General features: G+C 52.3%; 1 protein-coding gene across 4 annotated transcripts in view; it reads right to left on the reverse strand.

Annotated features, from left to right (window-relative positions):
• LOC133350507 (protein transport protein Sec24A-like) overlaps positions 1 to 19,549 on the reverse strand; it is a 28,717-nt gene continuing 9,168 nt past the window's right edge. For 3 of the 4 annotated variants that reach the window (XM_061564857.1, XM_061564858.1, XM_061564855.1), the window contains 20 exons: positions 17,539 to 17,598; positions 14,298 to 14,440; positions 13,546 to 13,718; positions 12,940 to 13,042; positions 11,997 to 12,123; positions 11,341 to 11,450; positions 10,408 to 10,520; positions 9,985 to 10,103; positions 9,463 to 9,518; positions 8,806 to 9,003; positions 8,478 to 8,601; positions 7,883 to 8,041; positions 7,386 to 7,559; positions 6,769 to 6,879; positions 6,084 to 6,259; positions 5,637 to 5,774; positions 5,100 to 5,204; positions 4,431 to 4,523; positions 3,696 to 3,802; positions 1 to 3,282 (listed from right to left, as the gene is read on the reverse strand). In XM_061564857.1, the coding sequence (XP_061420841.1) occupies positions 3,168 to 3,282; positions 3,696 to 3,802; positions 4,431 to 4,523; positions 5,100 to 5,204; positions 5,637 to 5,774; positions 6,084 to 6,259; positions 6,769 to 6,879; positions 7,386 to 7,559; positions 7,883 to 8,041; positions 8,478 to 8,601; positions 8,806 to 9,003; positions 9,463 to 9,518; positions 9,985 to 10,103; positions 10,408 to 10,520; positions 11,341 to 11,450; positions 11,997 to 12,123; positions 12,940 to 13,042; positions 13,546 to 13,718; positions 14,298 to 14,440; positions 17,539 to 17,598 (2,504 nt within the window). In that variant the 3' untranslated portion in view covers positions 1 to 3,167. The remainder of the gene's footprint in view (positions 3,283 to 3,695; positions 3,803 to 4,430; positions 4,524 to 5,099; positions 5,205 to 5,636; positions 5,775 to 6,083; positions 6,260 to 6,768; positions 6,880 to 7,385; positions 7,560 to 7,882; positions 8,042 to 8,477; positions 8,602 to 8,805; positions 9,004 to 9,462; positions 9,519 to 9,984; positions 10,104 to 10,407; positions 10,521 to 11,340; positions 11,451 to 11,996; positions 12,124 to 12,939; positions 13,043 to 13,545; positions 13,719 to 14,297; positions 14,441 to 17,538; positions 17,599 to 19,549) is intronic. The other variant, XM_061564856.1, reaches the window with a different exon arrangement.

Consider the following 19,549-nt stretch of genomic DNA (forward strand, 5'->3'; position numbering starts at 1 on the left):
TTCGTACAAGCAGCTTGTTTAATAATTCATACATTTGAAGCATAGTAAATCTTAAATCACGCTCTTTGTTTGCGTATCTCCTATTATAAAGTAATATCTTAACAGTACTTGAATCGTAAAAAGCCACCGCCATCTGAGAATGACAGCAGACAAATAAGGGAAGCCACTGCACTCCGCTCTCAACCATCACTCGTCCCCGAGTCTTGACTGAACACGCAGCGCGATGGGGGGTGCGGGGGGTCCCGGAACGCGTTGCTGCCTGGGTCAGCAGCTGGGTTGGCTGTGGAGGTCTGGGCCAGGGGTTCCAAACACGATTGTGCATTCATGTGACAGCTCACGACCTCAGCTAGAGGAGGTTGCAAACTCCACCCCGGGTTTTCAAGTCTCACACAGCAATTAGTCAAATGAGGCCAAACCAATTTCACATGTGCGTTACGCTTGTGGTGGTATAACTTTAACGGTTCCAATTTGTTTACGTGGAAATAACAGTTAATTTCGATAACCATTGGAAGTGGGTGGATTATCAAATAATGAACCCTTCTGAGCCATATAAATAGTACATCAGTGCTACTCAAGATTTGCTACCTTGGGGGGTACTAATTCATCACATGCTGCGATCAGTTTAAAATCGTCAAGGAATCTACCTGCACATGCCGCATCACCCGAGAATGGAAAACACAGTGCAGAGCTTGCAGCCTCTCATCAACCTCGAGCTCTGAACCACCACAAACTTCTGTAGGAGCCTCCCTCGTCCAATGCACAGGGATCGAGGTCCCCCCTTCCCCACGGAGTGCTGGAGACCATTAAACTCGGTGCGGCCGCGTGGCAATCGCTGACCCACAGTGGCACCACAATCGCCGGGGCAACGACGAGCGGCAGAATCTCCTAACCGTCGCATCGCATGAAAACCGAGAGGAACCACACGGGGCCACACGTGTGTCTCTCATCACCCACCCTGACCGCCAACCTCACCACTGTAGTAAAGTGGCAACCACCCCCCCTACTGAACAGATAAACCAGGTCGAGCGATGGGAACGGCTCGGGGAGCGCCTGACTCGGTGAGGATGGATCTGACCGCCACTCAAATCAGGGATGATTTCTCTGGAACCCGGCCAACACGATCGATCCTCAAGACGCATTCATGTTCCCATTCATGCTGCGACAAGAAGCAGCCTTCACGTGACCCCCAGACGCACACTGCTGGATTTACCTTCGCAAGTGTCATCCCGCACCTCCGATTAGCACGGTTGGCTACGTACGAGAAGGAAGTTCAACGCACGTACGTACATTCGTTTCCACACATCCGGTGTTTGTCTCTCTTTACAGACTCCACGTGGTGGAAACCCAACACAGCGCGAGCGTCACAGCCTCAGGACACTTGAGTTAAAGTTGCTTTTGGAAGTGCATTTCTCTGCTTTACATTGCCTCATTTTTTTCAAGCAGCTATTTTTCTTCTTTATGAAATTAGGTTTGGCAATCTAGAGTTGATTTGTAGATGGGGGGGGGGGGGGTGCTAAAACTGGTTCTTAAGAAATTACTTCACATTATTTCAATTGGATAGGAACACGGAGCTTGACTCGGATTAGCCACCTCATGCTGCGCTGTCCAGAGTTGCCGCACGTTCATCATTGGGCGGCGAAGAAACACTCCGGATGCAACCGGGGGACTAATGTTCCGAGGGCTTCACACGAGCGATTTTATATATAAAATAAAAACCACAGTGGTGACAGAAGGTGGAGGTTACCACTGGAGAGGCACTCGCAGGATGTGAATGAATGGACACGTGGCTGCCTTGGCCTCGTTCGGGACTCGCGTGGTCTCGGGCCTCTGTGTCCGCATCGAGTCCCTTTCGCAACACTTTCGTGAGAACCGGCTGCACGGGAAACCAGAGACGCCAGCCGTGGCCTGCCCCCCACCGAGCCCTGCCCCTCATCCCTCTTGCACCGTCTCGCTTGCTCGCCCGTCCGCCGCTGCACGACATCACGGATATTACTCCTCACGGCAGGATTGGCCGACACAAAGTGTTCCAAGTTTACCCAATTGCACCGGGTTAATCAACATGTATTTGTACACGTCTGCGCCCCTCGTCTTATCGAGTTTCAGCTTCGTTTGTAAATCGATTGCATAAATACAGTCTACATTAATTCGTAACGCAACTCGCGCTAGTTCGTGTCCCGTGCACTGCTAATCGCTCACTCGCTTGCTCGCTCACACCACAGCCTGCCTCGGCTGGCCTGGCTCGAGAGTTGCGCCGATAATCACAGCGATGCGCGGGAACTCGTCAAGCACCACAGGTGTGCGCGCACGACCATTCGTGCCCCCGCACCTCCCTCCCGGCTACTGCCCAATCTCTCTACTGCCGCCCCACAGTTACACAGGCACGTGGAATATATCATTATCATCATCGTCGTCGTCATCTTCTAAGCTTCCACCCCACCCCCCCTTATGCTCTGAAAACATATTTACGAAGCATTTTAAAGCATCGAGATTAACAAACCGGAAGGCGGGCGATTCGCAAAAATGAAATTTCACACACTCCCAGCCAGCCTCCTCACCTGGCGAGGAACCGGTCAAGCGACGGTACCACCCGGTGGTGAGATAAGAAAAACCAACAACATCCGCACACCGAAACACACCGCAGCACAGCGCACCTCCTCTTGGGCGCACGCAGGAGAGCGACCTCGCTCGACACAGCAACAGGGCTGGGCCCCCCCCAAGGGCTGGGCCGCCCCCCCCAACTCGGCCCAGACTCCACCGAAGGCGGCGCCTTATTTACAAATTTATCTTCCGCGAATCACGCATGCCTGTAACTGGTTAATTAGTCCATTTGTTCACTCGTTTGTAATTTTTGCTTATTCAATATAAAGTGCTAATTTACTGCACTTTCGACTGGACCAGTGAGAGAGGCGAGCGGGGCCCGATTGAGTCTGTGGGCGGTGGACGCGGCCACCCGGCGACCTCCACGATTCCTGGCCACCTGCTCCGGGCTGCCCTCCTCCCGCGAGGCACGGAGACGTGCAGGGCGCCGCTCGGTCGTCGCGAGCCCCGCACCGCCGCTGGACGGCGTGTGGGAGCGAGAAGGGCGGGGGAGGGGGCGGTCGGGGAGATCGGAGCGGCGGTGCCACGGTGGGGGAGCGCGGAGCGTCGTGCCGTTGCCGGCGGGGCCCTCACTTGCAGACCTGTTGCTGCACATGCAGCAGGAGCTCGTAGTAGGACATGGCGGACTCGGTGCGGTCCTCCACCAGGCTCTGCACGAAGGCCGAGCGGCTCGCGCCGTCGTCACTGGCGCGGCGGCGCAAGTAGGACACGGGCGCACACGCGATCGCACACGGGACACACGCACAGAGACGAACATTAATTAGCCACACGTGCAAATCCTGGCTGTTTACTTCAAGCTCATTAACAAACAACTGCTTCACTTAACATTTTCCTAAGTGAAATAAGACTGGGTGAATATAAATATTTCGATGTTAAACGTTATCAGCAGCAGTGGCTAACGAAGGGGGATATAACGTGAAGAAACGTGAGTGGGACTGGACAGGACCGAGTGGAGACTCGTGTTAGAGTGGCAGCACCGCAGGAGAGAACGGGGCCCAAGGAGAGATTCAATCAACTCGTGAGATATGGCAGCGGCTTGAGGACGCATTCATCCAAGTGGATCGATCGTGACTGCTGACGATGCCGTAAAGACTCACCGAATGATCTGCAGTGGTGGGGGGAAGGCCCGGTGACGCCGTAGCCACGACACGAAGGAGCGCACGCGCTCCGATGCCGCGTTGGGCAGCTCCGGCAGGGACCATTGCTGCAGGGATGCACAAAGCACACACACAAACGTGTCACACACACACGTGTTACATACAGAAGACTTCACACACAAGATGTAATTTCAAACACGGTGAATGCGGACGAGCACAGGCAGAAGGAGGAGGAGCTCAGTGGTGGGGTTCCACAGTGGAGTGGACTCCACTCAGCTGGGCCACGTCGCGAGAGCCCGTGCCGAGGAGAGGCACTCGCGGACCGTCCATCTCCAAACCCATACCTTTTTCTCCGTCGCATGACTGATCTTGATGTAAAAGCAACAGCTACAATTTCATGTTTAGGTGCTTGAGCGAGACGATTGTGTCAGGACTAGTGGACTGGTGAATCGCTGTGATGGTGCCTCCTTCGTATTTGTGACTTGGGCATTGAGTCATTATCTGTTCTGCGGTTCTATTCTGGGTGGTGACCACAGTCACCGCAAACTGTTCGTTTTCCATTTGTGCCGTGGTTTGTGCAGATGTGTATTAGGAGTTACGGCCGATAAGCTTCACGGAATATCAAAACCGAGGATCTTCTGCGTCAGGTCTGACAGTGATGGAAGGATGGACACAGGTGTTACTAGCTGGCGCTAGTGACGGCAGTAGGGGCACGGGTGAGCCATCGATCGTTACCGTGTTCGTCTGGATGGCTGCGACGTTCTGCACACCCAGCACCTCGTGCAGGAAAGCCAGCCCGACGCCCCTGCCCACCCACAGCTGCAGTACCTGGACACACAAAGACAAAGATCCCCCGTATAGCCTTAACAGACTGTTAGGGCAAGTGCATTTAGCGAGCACCGATCAAGGCCTGCACGGCACACAAAGCAGGTGGGTGGACAGCAGCATGCCCGGCCGCCTTTGTCTCCCAAGTGGTGATATTTACACACCACACCAGGAACTCATTGGAGGCTGAGTTGACCTAGCGGAGGCCATAGAACCTGGTTCAGATAATTATCATTGGCATTGGCCATGAACAGGAATCGAACTTGGGTCGCCAGGTTCGTAGCGAAGCGCACTAACCACTACACCACCGCTCGCCACATGCGCACACATGCACGCACACATGCACACATCTAAACGCATGTAGATGACCCCCATACAGACTCACAAACCAGAGAGATGACCCCCATACATTCTCACAAACCAGAGCAACGAGCGGCATCAGTGAGCACCTTTCAATACCAGCACCCCGCACGACAGGTACACCTCGGTGTTAGATCGTGGTCAGGTGAGAAGCAGGAGTGTGACGGTGGTGCCGCGTGCTGGCATGGCAATGTGCAGGTGGCGCCCGTGCCAACTTACGGTGCCCGAGTCAAGCAGGAAGGCTCCGTCCCCAGACAGACGCTCGGCAGACAACTGCAGCAACGGCGGCTGGGGCACCAGCACGTCGCCCTCCATCACCCCGCCCTGCACACGCCATGAACACACAGGTGCCCCACACGTAGAGCCTTTCAGAGACTGTTGGGGAAAATCTTGTTCGTGAGCACCTATGAAGGCCAGCATGGCACGCGAGGGGTTTGGGTGGTAAGCACCAATCACGGCTGCCTTTGTCTCCCCAGGGCGCATGTTTATACAATGCACGAGGCACTATTTTAAGGCTGAATCGACCTATACGGCGGGTGGCAGCCCTGGACCGGTTAAAATATTCGCCTATTTTTATTGTCCGTGAGCGGGAATCAAACACGCGTGGCTGGATTGGTAGCGCAGTGCGCTATCCATGGCACTACCACTCCCCACACGGACACACAAACGCACTTCCCAAGTGGCGTGACCAACTCTGTGGGCGAGGGTGCAGGGCAGGGGAGGGGGGCAGGGGAGGTAAGGGGCGGCTGGCCACACCTTTTCCGTGAGGTTGTCGACGCGGTAGAGGCTGGGGTGCACAGCGCGCATGAGCTGGCCCAGTGGCTGGTGTTTCATCTCACACATGGCAAACGCTCGCTCATCCAGGCGCACGCTCTTTCCCGAGCCAAACGCTTTCTGGAATGAAAAGACGACCAAAGTTAGGACGCGGCAATCGCCACCGCCATCGTAGTAGCAGCGGGGGTGGTACTTCATCAACACTTACTTCAACACTTACGGCTGTTACCAGAGGTGTGGACTCGAGTCATGCGACTTGGACTCGAGTCAGACTCGAGTCATGAATTTGATGACTTCAGACTCGACTTGGACTTGCATAACAATGACTTTGTCCCACCTCTGGCTGTTACATTTGCTGCCCCACACTCAAAAGGCACACGCCCACCCGCCCCACGGTTCAGCGCCACCACCCTGAAAAACGCCTCCCACCTGTTTCAGCAGCGCCAGCGCGTAGAGCGGCAGCAGCCGCAGGCCGTGTGGAGCCGTGAGCCCGGACTGCGCAGGGCCGCCGCCCGAACCCCGGTACGCAGCCAGGAAGTCCACGGCGGCGTTCACCAGGGCGTCACGCGCGTCGCTCAGGCTCGACGAGAGCGTGCGGTCCACCGCTACAAACGTACACAACGTGCACACAAAGATCACGCGGGTAGACTCTCAGAGCATATCGGCGCAAGTGCCTTTAGTGAGCACCTGTGAAGGCCGGCACGGCACACGAGCGGGTGGGAGCGTGGCCATCACCAGGCCAGCCTTTGCCACCGCTCCCTATACGCAACAACAGCTGCCATTCGCCACGAAGTGACGGCGAAATCACCGCAGCGCTTATGCCAGGCTAGGGCCACTTTGAGGCATGTGAAACATCAAAGGATCACTGGCAGGAGGTCACGGGACAGACCCAGCTATTATGGGTTAACTGACCGAGATGACTGACAGATGCACCACCCACGCTTCCCACGGTACCAACTACACACCAGCCCTTGCACCTGCGTGCCCTTTCACCTAAGTGCTGGAACCAAGAGCGCTGGCAGAGTCGGTATATTAACTTCGCCGGAGCGAATGGGGGTGCCGTGCTTAAGTCATGGGGGGGGCAGCATCTGTGGGGGTGCGCCGCAGGCCTCACCCATCTTGGCGAGGAGCGCCGTGACGGCCTGCACGTCGGCGCCGGCGTAAATGTCGATGAGCGTCGTGACCACGGGCAGGCACAGCGTGTGCACGCGGATCCGCCGCTCGCCTGCAGGGCGCCACGAGACCACATTGGCAAGAGAGTAAATAAATAAGCGTGATCGCACAAACATTAACAATTAAAGGTAACTGCAACAATGATCGTTCTCATCCTGTTGCCATCCCTCACAGTCCAGTGCTGCTAAAATCCATCACCATGCATCCATCTCTTACATGTAAACTGATCTCATCACTCTCCATCACCAGTCTCATCCATCGGCCATCAATCATTATCATCATCCCATTTAAGCGATGTGTCTTGGTTCAAGCAGATTTACTTATCTTATCGGTAAATGTGACATCTCAAATTGGTGCTTGTTTCTTAATCCAGGTGTTCCTCTTTCAATATTATGGTGTAATTCCAAACATGCTCCAATCCATGCTTCTTTGCAAATTTTGATCAAGTGATCTTGGTTAAATAAAGACCATCGAATTTAAATCAATGAGACAGGGCGCAAGGGCAAGAGGCACGGGTCAACGTAACCTGGATGGCCCCCCCCCATGTCCCCCACGCACCCTTGCTGGACGTGTAGAGCAGCGCCGCCTGGAAGGAGACGGTGGCGGCGTCGCCGAGCGCTTCCTCGATGGAGACCTGCACGGCGAAGCCGGCGTCCGGGTTGACGTTGGGAAGGGAGAGGAGGTCCGTGGAGCGGACGAAGAAGTTCCCGTGGAACGTGTGGATGGAGAGGCCTGGGTAGCGGCACGAGAGCAGCGCACCGCGGTCACGCGTCCCGCCTCGCGTCCCCGCCACCGCAACTCTCTCCTCTCTATGGCCACCCCAAAATCCTTCATCTCAAAAATTCCAGATGATCCAAAATGCCGCTGCCGGACTCCTCGCCCGTAACCCATAGGCGTGATCGTATGAATCCAATCGTTTCACTGGCTCCCAATAAAATTTGGGGTAAAGTTTCAAAATCGCACTCTGCCTACAAGATTCTGTAAGGGAAAAATACAAAATCAGAAAATAACGAATCAAGACACCAACGATGACAGCGATGACAAGAGCCGCTCACCCTTGGTGCAGCGAATCCTCATGACGGCCTCGAAGCCGATTTTGCGGGTGAGGTAGCGCTGCAGGTCGCTGCGCAGTCGCTCCAGCTGGGCTGGCGCGTGGACGGGATGCGGGGACGGGTAGTAATAGACGGCGCCCGAAGAGAACCGCGATATGCAAGCTGCACGCGGCAATCGAGCGCACGTACACACGCACCCGTGGTCAACAACAACAGCCTCCAGTCGTCGTGATGGTGATGTCACCACAGCGCTTGTGCCAAGCTTGGTGCACTTTGAGACCATGTGGAGTGTCGAAAGCTTGCCGGCAGGTCACAGGACAAGCCCCACGTGTTGTGGATTAACAGACCTCGGGGGGACTGAGATGACTGGCGGACGCACCGCCTGTTTTAGCCACCCGGCTCTCTGCTCATAATGATAAGGTCACAAAACCATAGATGGAGAGTTACAAGAATGAAAGTGAACATTGCTCAGGTGAGTTTCATTCGTTTAGCCATGAGGTCGTCTCCAGGAAACGGTGACGGCATCGGTGTGACCAGCTCAAAAGAGCACCCAGGGAGTGCGATATGCGTCAGTGTGGGACTGCCCAGGGACACTCACACAGCGTAGCCAGGTCGGCGTACTGGCTGCTGAGCAGGAAGAGATCGACGGCCGTCTGCTGCGCCGAGCAGTCCAGCGCCAGCTTCTTGTAGAAATCGGTGGCTGGAGAGAGGCCCTCGGTGCCCTGATCAAACACACGCACACAACGCCACGACCCACGCCGCGTCGATCACCACTCGCTCACACGTTCACTCGCTTGCTCTCTCGTGTATGGAAACTGTAAGAAGCTTTGGATGCTGTAGATGAACGCGATGCCAAGGACAATGATGACACTGCTCCTGTTTTTGCCGATGCTGATGACGAAGACCATGATGACAATGGGACACACCTTGGCGCCGACCTCGCGTGGCTTGAGGGCGCCGGGCCCCACTGAGGGGAGCTGGCTCTGGAAGACGGTGACTCGGCCTCCGGTCGCTCCCAGCAGGCGGTGAGCGGCCTGCAGCGCGGGCCCCAGCGCGCTCTGTGTCTCGCGCTCTGCCCCACTCGGGAACACGGTCGGCAGAGACTGCAGAAGCTCGCGGAACAGCTGGAGAGAGCACAGCGTGGCACGAGTTAGAGCCGCGCATATGGCATGACTCTGTAACGCTCTTCAACACACGTTTGTCATTGCGAGTTTTTGGTGGGATGCCGTTATCTTTGGAGCCGCACGGCACGATTACACCGCACGTAATGAAATCATCTTGTGATGTCACAAATAATGATGTTAGCCATTGCATAGAGTGGTGAGGTGAAACCTTTTAGCACTGGTTATTAGTGCAAAGTGTTACGTAAGGCTTTGATGAATTTATTGGGTTTTCTATCGGTTAAGTCCCTAATAGCAACACAACCTTAAACAAAAACTCATTGTGTATCCGATCATCTTAAAATGAGTTATTGTGCCCCCACTGTTAGACAGCCAGAACTCACGCACGAACGCTTTCCCCCTTCGTTGGAAAGAGTTACTAAATGACGATGGCTGGGCTGGCTTGGCTTTGATGACGCTCACCTCTTTGCTTTCCTGCAGGTTCACAAGGAGGCCTTCGGGGCTCGGGATGAACACATCTGTACGGAACACACGACGGAACACACGACGGAACACACGACGGAACACACGACGGAACACACGACGGAACACACGACGGAACACACGACGGAACAAAGCGCAGTCTCAACACTCCGACCGCCGCCATCACGAAAACAACGACGAGACCACCACACGGCTCCAAAAGCACATGTGCACGCACGCGCCGCATTTGTTTTTTTTCCCGCGTGGAATAGTTTGCTTGTCCATTCAATCTTGTTAGCAAGCGAGCTGGTACACGGCTGTGCGTGCGTGTGTGCATGGGCCCTAACACAACTTAACTGTGGAACTCATTCCCCAAGCCATTCGGGTACTCAGAGTCCATTAATGTGTTAACACAATATTCTAAACGCTCTTTGTTTTGAATTATACAGCAAGACCTTGCTTAATTGCGTGTTCATACTCCGGGGTCCGGGGAAAGTCGCCTTTGTTTGTGTGGGTGCGTACCGTCGATGTCAGTGACCACCACCATCTGTGGCCGTGCCTGCCCCTCCTGCAGGCTGTAGAAGTGGATCGCGCTGTCAAACGTCACGATGCCCACCTTCGTGCGGCTGTCGCCCGGTAACCTGCGTCAGCACGGGGTTGGGGTGGGGGAACTCGTGACGACGAGGCCTCTACCATGGTATCAATAGGAACCAAAACACTTTGAGGAATCATATGAGTTTAGTTTCACTTGCAGATAGACTACGCTTCATTAATTTTTGATAGGCCTTTTATAAAGGGAGTCCAGTACAACTGCCCTCTTATCGACACTGACACTTATAACTAGCGATGGAACCTCTACTGGTCTGTCGGTTCCCCCAGGAGCCGTGCACGACCTCGCCAGGCGACTGACAGATGCACACACACAAGCACACAGACACCACACACCTATCCAGGTGCTCCAGGATACTGTTGCACACGACGGGCAGGTATCCACACTCGACGGCGTGGAAGGACACGTCCAGCAGGAAGATGTAGACGGCCGGCTGGGGCGGCCGCACCTGCACACGATCACGCACAGACAAAGAGCACGTGACGGCCTCGTCGTCCGCCCCTCGCAACGATCGCCCGACGCCACGCGCTACTTCACACGACCCCGACCGTGGCAAACCGCTCAGCGGAAGGCAGGAATGGTTCTCCATCACGGAGCAGTGGTCGGCATCGCCTATCGGCGTTAAAGACGCCCAGCGGCCGAACGGCCCGACGTTCCATGAGGCGGACCCCACGCCTCGCCCAGTTTACCTACTGGGCCGACTGCTCCCGACCTGGCTACTGGGCCACATTAAAACATACAAAGACAACCCCTCCCTCCCCCTCCCCGTATAACCTTGTGAACAGACTATTGGGGCAAGTGCTGTTATTAAGCAACTGTGAAGGCTGACAAGGAATATGAGGGGGTGGGTAGATGACCAGTACCATGACCGGCCGCCTTTGTCTCCCTCGTGACATTGTTTACACGTTGCACCAGGTACTCATTTGAGGCTCAGTCGACGCATTGGAGGCCCAAGATTGGTTCAAATAATCGTAACTGGTGTTGGCCGTGAGCGGGAATCAAACTCAAGTTGCCATGTTCATAGAGAGCATTGCGCTAACTGCGCCACCATTCACCACACTTATCCACACATAAACACAAAAAGACACACAAAGACACCTGTGCTGGCTGACACAAGCCAGCACACAATGCGATACTCATGTCCTTCATGGTCGCTCCAGTCGTACGCTTTGAACGGCGGAATCGACGTTGCACGTTTGATCACGTCGCCCAGCACTACCGTGTAAACCCTCGACATAAACAAACCCCCATCCCCCACCCCTGCTCACCATGTACTCGGAGGGAGCGATGAACTCGATTGTGGCGTTGCGGATTTCGGGCCGCTTCTGGGGCTCGCCGTACGAGCGCGTCAGTGGGTTGTACATGAAGTCGTCCGGAACTGATGTCGGGGAACGAGCACAAGCATGGAGTTTTTATTATTTGTTAGACTGCGGTGAAGAGTAGCGCCGACTTAGAGGCTACGGCCTCAAGGCCCCTTTGTCAGGCCACTGCTGGGCGAGTACCGGGCAACTAGCGAAACGGGATCATCCGTGTGAAACAAATCAACTCAAAGGTGATAAGGGTTTTTCCCCTTTCTGGCAATAAAACAGGTGTTAAGAAGCTAAAACACCAAACTGAGAAACCTTTGCAAGAAATCATGTCTGCATTAACCACATATACATGTGGTGAAAATGAAAAACCATGCTCTGACAGTATGTGTCTTTGAAACTGACAATGCACATATTGTCAGAGCATGTTTTTTTGTTGGCATCATAATTTCATACTGGCAAAGGAGATCTCATGATGCAACTCAAATGTATTTGGAAATGGATTTGCATACCCAGTTGTACGAATCCTAATTAACATATTCGTTGCAGACATACGACTTGACGGATGCGTCGCAACCGGCGTTTAATATGAGAAGCGGTACGCGAGCGGCGCCTACCTTCGTTGACGCGGAAGCACAGGTTGCACTTCCAGCGGCGCTGGTCGATGAAGGTGACGAAGGGGTTGATGTAAGTACGGCAAGCGCGGCAGCGCACGATGGTGCTCGCGGTGATCACCGGCAGCTGCTGCTTGCGCCGCGCAAACGAGGGGGGACGGAGAATACGAACGGCACGCGGGCAGAGTGAGGGTGGGTGGGGCACGGCGCCAAGTGGAACGTAAATCGTGAGCACGAAAAACAACAAACGGAGAATGTAAATGCGATAAACGGAGCGCAGAATCTCACCCAATAACACGTCACATGCGACAGCGTACCGCACACACGCAACACATTATGCAGCGGGCAACAACATTAATGAAATAAACGGAATGGTGTAACTCAAAATACACAACAGCATATCACACAATACAATATAAATACAAAAATCTTACAGTACATAACAAAAATCACAATTTTAAAAAGCACTTTAGCACCCAATGTACAACAAAACATAGAACATAACCCACAAAAAATGTATAACTTAACATACAACCCACAAAAGACACGCTGTATCACATAAACACAACATAAAAAGACATCAAAAACAAAAACCCAAAACAAACAAAAATATCAGTCCCAAATGCAAAATATTAAAGAGAAAGACACTCATCACAATACACAACACCACAATAGACAACACGGATCAAAACACACAAACAAGACAGACCACATACAACAAAGCACAACACAACACACAACAAACGCTACATCATAAAACACACACACAAATAACACACACACACACACGAGCGTGTTAAGAGACAAGGGTCACACAATCGAATCCACGTGGCGTGCCTGATGCTGCCGCTGGCGACTGTACGACGCGTTGTTTTCGTCCCAGTTTCTCCGAGTCTCCAGCTCGTGGGCTCTGGCGGCAGTGGTGTTGGCAAGAGGGAGCGCTCACCTGCAGGTCCTTGAAGGGGTGGAGCAGGAGACCCAGCGGAAGCTTGGCCTTGCCCAAGAGGCTTGGCGTCTGTGGTATGTTGGTCAGCGTGCAGCGGAAGATGCTGCCAAACGCGCACAATGGAACGCGCGCGTCAGCGTGGATGTATTAACTGCACGTTCAGCGCACGTGCGCCAATCTGTTTATCCACTCCTGGATGAGGGCCTTTCCGCGCTATGATGAATCGTGGAGGTTACTTGAGCATGCTTTATCAGGCCACTCAGTCTGGATTTTCTCGTGTTTCCTTGCTCTGCACCTTAACAAAGCGGCTGCGGTTCAAATGAATTTAAGTTTACGCAAAGTTTAGTTGGGGAGTTTAACACACAGGCTTTCGTGACCAATAGCATCCATAATAGAGGTTTTTTGGTTAATTTACACGATCTGATCCAGAAAACCTCTTACGGTTGAGTTGGGGAGATGCCATAGATGGCACTGCAATGTAAATCAATGTCACACCCAGCTTCCCTGATGGGGGCACATCTCTGCTACAAGTTACTTGTACACGTGAGCTCTCTTAGCAGGCTGGCTTGACCGGCTTAGCGATACACATGCCCCGTCACTACTCACTCAGGGTGGCAGTTGCGCTGCTGCATGTCGGGGTGGAGGTTGGGCTTGGGGGGTTCCACCGGCGTTGGGGGAAGGAGGTTCCTCTCTTGAAGCAAGTTGACTGGCCGCAAGCTCTCAGGTTGGACCGACAACCCCCCCATTGAGGGGGACAGTTGGTTGGGTCCAAAAGCAGTCTGCAGACATTGACGACACATTTTACATGCACCGTAAGCACAAAAAAACCCATAGAAATGCAACCGATTTGTGAACATCATTATTACCCTGAATCAGGGAAACCCATGGGAATCACTGCAAGGTGAACCATTAGGTACCAATTGTTACACAGCCTCGCAGGAGCGCATTTGCCGCTTGTTGCAGAGGTTTCCGGTTCGAATCGAGCTGCCGTCCTGATTATTAATGTGGGTGAATTAACTGTAAAAAAATACACTGCGTCTACATTACAGTAGACACTGTGGCCTTAAAGAAAGTATAGAATGGGTGATGTCTCAGCCAATGGCCCTCTCTGTCAAAGCACAGGAGAAGCCAGAGGGGTAGATTATGTCTCTACTCCTCTGGTCTCTCTAGGTACTGTGAAGTGCAATTGCCCGAAACGTCATTCTTTTTAAGGCCGCAGTGTTATTGACAAACATGTTGAATTTCGTTGTTGTTGTTAACTGTGCTTGTGCAACGCCACCAACGCAGCAGCAGCAGCATCACTAAATTATTTGTTTATGAAGGTATCCAGACTCCTGGCGTGGGAGAGCATAACGCACCTGTGGGTACTGCGGAGGGTAGCTGGACATGGCTGCGTTGTGGAAGGGGGTTTTCGGCGTAGCGTGCGGGTAGCCCGGCGGTCCGAAGCCACCACCACCACCGCCTCCGCCCATGGGAGGTCCCGTAGGGGAATTTGGTGCCGCTGATAACAACGATGAAGATGATGATGATGCCGAAAACAACAAAGTAATGTCACATATGTCATGGACTTGCTCATGCAACGCAATGATAGGCAGCTACGCTTGTCATTAAATAAGAAAGGTTATGACATTTTATCCACAGATTTTGACGGATGAAGATCGCAGTTCAATTCAAGAATGGGTAAAATGTTTGATCTTATGTTCTATCTCTCTGCCACAGCAATGGGTGTTGACTTTTTTTAACAAGCGTGTTTTACAGATGCTGACGATTCAAGACCGCAAATCATTTCAAAATTAAATAAATTGTTGTGACATTTGTACTGCCTCCCTTTTCTATATTTGTCTGTATTCCACGAGTATTGTCGATATCTTATGTTCCATCCCATTCATTGCATTAGCCTAAAGGTGATATTATTCGAAGTGATGATTAAAAAATAATTAATATCCCTTTGTCAATCCACTACTAGATGAAGGCCTCACATGTTGTTTGTCATGTGGATTATGTGCCCATACTTAACCACGCTGATCAGTGAAGGTTCATGACGTGAGCCAAAGCTAATCATTCAATTCAACTCAACATGTTCAGTGCAGTGCACAAACTACTGAACACACTGATCCCTTTATCCCATTTTGCATATAGTTTGCATAAAATTTGAATAACTTTGAAGACACTTTTTTTTTAAATACACTTTTACACTGCTATTCAATACACGTACATGTGTAACAAAAACATGAATTTGTCAGAGAAAATAAGGGAGCACTATTAAGATTCCTGGATTTCAAACCAATTTCTATCTAAACAAAATTTAACACGTAGGCTAAACAAAATTGTTGACTAAACTAGCTTCTCCACTCTTGAGAATCTGGGTTCCAATCTGATTCAGCTGCGAATTACTACAGTGGATTCTGAAACTGTGAGTGTAGTCTCAACCCAGTGAAAGATTTCAGAAAAATTCATAATCACGATAAAGTTGGTGTCATTTGTGAGATAAAAAAAATCTAAGCATTTCACTGCCATATTATGGACATTCTTTGCAGGGTAAATATACGTGTGAAAAAGCAGCCTAGAGAAGGCAATTAAAAAGTAGTTCTACGAACGCTGCTTTAGGGGCCGTTCCCTGACACAAGCTGAGAATGCTGCTTTCTTCCACTTCCAGAAAAAACATTTATTCATCTCCTGACACGATGTGGGCCGCACGCATAGAATACATTTGGTCGTTTTTTTGTGTTTATTACCATGCGAATGTATTCCCGTATCTGCATACTTAATGCTGTTACCATTATGTGTTAGAAGGGCATGAGAGGCTGTGTCCCCTGTGAAACAGCAGACAGTGGGGAGAGGGGATATGGGTCGGTGGGTGATTATGGAGATGATGGTGGCGCCGGGGTACAAGGAACGAGTGTCACAAGCACCCCTCGCTGCCGCAAGAGCCAAATAATTATGATCGTATCATCGCGTTCAAAGGCAGCCGCTATTGTTGCACAAATGAATGGATGCGTTCTGTTTCCCCTTCGCACCGATGTTGGCGCGCGTGGGAGGCTTTTGGCGCACACGCGCGTCATAAGAGCGCACCTACGCCTGCTGCTAGGTAAAGGGGGGCCTGCCCCCCACCTTGCAGGTAGGTTAATTGGGACAATGTATTTATGGGCAGTATACAGAATTGGTTAATAATTAGAAGACCCAACATCGTGACTTAAGGTGTCCCTCCCTTTCCTCCTGCTTCCTAACCCCAGAATATCCCACTACTGCATTGGTTATAAACAACACCGTACAATAAACTCACTTTTGCACTATTAATTACATGTACATCAGGTACAAGTACGGCCCTCTGTTAATGCACTGCTGAATGGGGAACCTCCCCATGGCTTTGCGGATTGTGGGGGTTATTTGACCACCTTTGTTCAGTGCGGATTGGTTAAGGCAGGGGACACAGATGAGGGAGCCGTAGCACAGTACAACACTAGATCTTGCAGCATTGTCCTCTGTGGAACAACGTAGGCCCCCGCGGCCGATAATGCCCGTCATGCACAGTGGTCAACCACGCAGGCACTATCCAGGCTCAATCCTGCTTAGTAGCTTCCTAAATCTGCCGAGCAGTGGGTGCTTTCCATGTGATTTGGCACAGGCGAATATCTATCAACAGTTTAAGAATAAATATACATCTCGCCACGGTGGTGAGATGTTAACTACCTTGCTGGCATACAGGAGGTCGTGGGTTCGAACCCAACCCTGACGCCTGCTGCTGTATATTTAGAGTTTGCTCGCGTGGATTTTCTGTGGATCCTCCGTTTTTATCCTCTACAGTTAGAAACACGCTTTAGACTATTTGGCTACTATAATTTTACAAATGATAAGCCACTTCGTTAAGCTATCATTTGTGGCCAGGTAGCTTCTGAAAAAGAGGTACATAGCTCAGTGGTACAAAATAATTTATAGTTTAAATTTATACAGAAACAAATGAATGTGGCGTTTGAACTACCAAACCACCAATAGCAGCCGAACTGTGAAGAACCACCCGGTGAAGAAGAGGCACCGCTCTGCCACCTCCTCACCGCCCCCCAGGGAAGCCAGCGCTCGTTTCCAGGGCTGCAAGCTGCTGCTGTCGTCCTCTAGAGGCTTGCACAGCGGTCGGCAAGCCCCCCTCCCAGTAGGCTGCGGCTGCTTGGTTGGCTAGCAGCAACTGGAGCTGGACTCACCGAATAGTGAAATAATCGATCAGACAACCGATGATGGGTTTGATTACTTGAGTAACACCAACATTACTGGGGGGGGCGGCGATGAAAATAATGCAGGTTGGGTGCTTCGAGGTGATTCGGCACTGGGTTGGGCCTGCTCAGTGCTTGGAAGGGGGACCGCCATGCACAACAGAAGAGGGCGGAGCAACAAAATGCATTGTTGCACCGTACTTCTATGTTCCTCACTTTCACAAACCCACGCTGAACAGCGTGATGAGCCACAATAAAATATAACCCCCGTGGACCTGCACGGGGTTGGGGGTCCCTCATCCAGCAGTGGGTTGATGAAAGAGCCGCATGTGTGTACTACTGCACGTGATACAGCCGACGGCAGGGTGCGACGCAGCGGGCAGGGCACGCTCACCGATGATGCCTCCGCCCTCCACGCAGTCGTAGTTGCTGAGGCTGGACGCGGAGTCACCATCTGCAACACAGACGCCATTTAGTGGCAGCCAGCACCTTTAGGTTGGGGAGCCACACCGGGCCGTGGTTGTGGTGACAGCGTCGGCAAAGAATGTGTCGCCTCTAAGTGGTGACCGAGCAAACCAGGACGAGCACAGTGCCGACACTTTCCAGGTTGGAGCCTGCACCGACACCTATGCATGCATGCACATTGCACATAGCCAACTGTGCTAATGGGAGGTGCGGAAGAAAAACACAATGTACAATACAGCTTAGTAAGACACAATATACTATACAGCTTAGTAAGACACAATATACACCTGCACTGTGTACACACGGGTGTGCACCTATACATACACACATAACGTGTGCATGTATATACGTACACATGAAGAGACGCACGCAGATACACAGACACGCATGCAGTGTACATGCAGACTCGGACAGCAAGGTGTACACGAAACTGAGATCGCTCACTCTGGAGCCTGCATCGCCTGCTGGGACAAGCGCTGTTTGCAAGCACCTATCAAGGACCAGTGAACAAATGTGTGGCACAAACAGAACCATGCTCGACAGCCTTTGTCTTCCCATTGCCGATTTTTAAACACTGCACTAAATATAAGACCCGAGTAAACCTAGGGAGTGGGCAGGACAGGTTCAGCTGTGGCCGGGAATTGAATCCGGGAAGTAACTGCGGATCCCTGTGCCCTGTAATAATAACATGACACAAGAGCTCCCACGTAGAAAAACAACACTGTACCAGTCGTACCCCCCAGTGACTAGCCTGCTCAAATTAATCTTCGTGACAACGAACTCTCAAACGGCCAAGCTGCACAGGTGAGATAATCCGATCCAAGACTAAGCACATACATGCGTGCACACGGGATCAATGTGCCGATCGCTGCACGCACGGCTCCCCTGCGCCGACCGACAGCGTAGTTAGCCGTGCTTATTCTGCAATGTGTGTTGGGCTTGTACCAGAACACAGTGACGACCAAACACAGCGGTTGTTACTAGGTGCCACGGCTGGCAGGTACCCTGCACACTAATTCACAAGTGTAAAGGTTAAATGACGATGTCCCCTTTGTGCGGCTGACTGAGCTCCATCACATCTGGATGGTCACGAACACAATTTGTGATGCACGCGACGTAACGATCACTGGAGCACCTGCACACGAGCCGATTGCATTGCTCGGTCTCTGCAAGCTCACCTGCTCTTGGGAGATGTGTCCTGCCCAAGCCCAATTATTATTCGTGACAAAAGTTTTCTTAAAAAACATTTCCACCCATCCACCAAGATCTGGACAATAAAACTGACCGAGGCTTAAGCGATCCCCTATCCCCGTCACATGTTGCTGTCACTTCACGATGCCGCCTCCGTCTCCGTATCCCACATGGCCCACGTCTCCCCTTCTCCGAGAAATGGTGACAAATTTAGGGCCACTCCATGCATCACACCACACACTCCCCTCCCCCCAACAACGCCTCCCCCGCCCCACGTCAAACCTACCTGCCCGAAACGGGTGAACTCTTTTGCGCTTGATTTTAAGCATCAGCAAAAGCGTCATCGTTGACAAGCAGCGGCAAAGAAAGCAATAAAAAATAGAATACGACTAACAGTGAAGACTCAAAGAACGTTATCTTGCTTGCTATAAATCCCAGGCACCGGAGGCTCTCCTAACACGATGGCAGGGACGGTACAGCCGGGAGCGAGGCTGGCTGCTGCCTCGCCCAAGCCCTCCGCGGCGGTTGTGATGCAGATCGCCCGTCCTTTCAGCTCTATGCCGGGACAGCAGCGGTGGCGGTTCAAAGGGAGCGGCGCGGAGCGTGTTGCCAAGGTGAGGGGTGGAGCCTGGCTCCTGAGTGCAGGTTCACGGAGTGGAGGGAGGGGGTCTGAAGGTACTAATGGGCACATGCCACGAGATGCTGATGGAACCACGCAGATATGGAGACACACACAAACTACACACAGA

The sequence above is a fragment of the Lethenteron reissneri genome, chromosome 34 (genome assembly GCF_015708825.2).
Source record: "Lethenteron reissneri isolate LAM-NWPU_2019-01 chromosome 34, ASM1570882v1, whole genome shotgun sequence".
Classification (NCBI taxonomy): Eukaryota; Metazoa; Chordata; class Hyperoartia; order Petromyzontiformes; family Petromyzontidae; genus Lethenteron; species Lethenteron reissneri.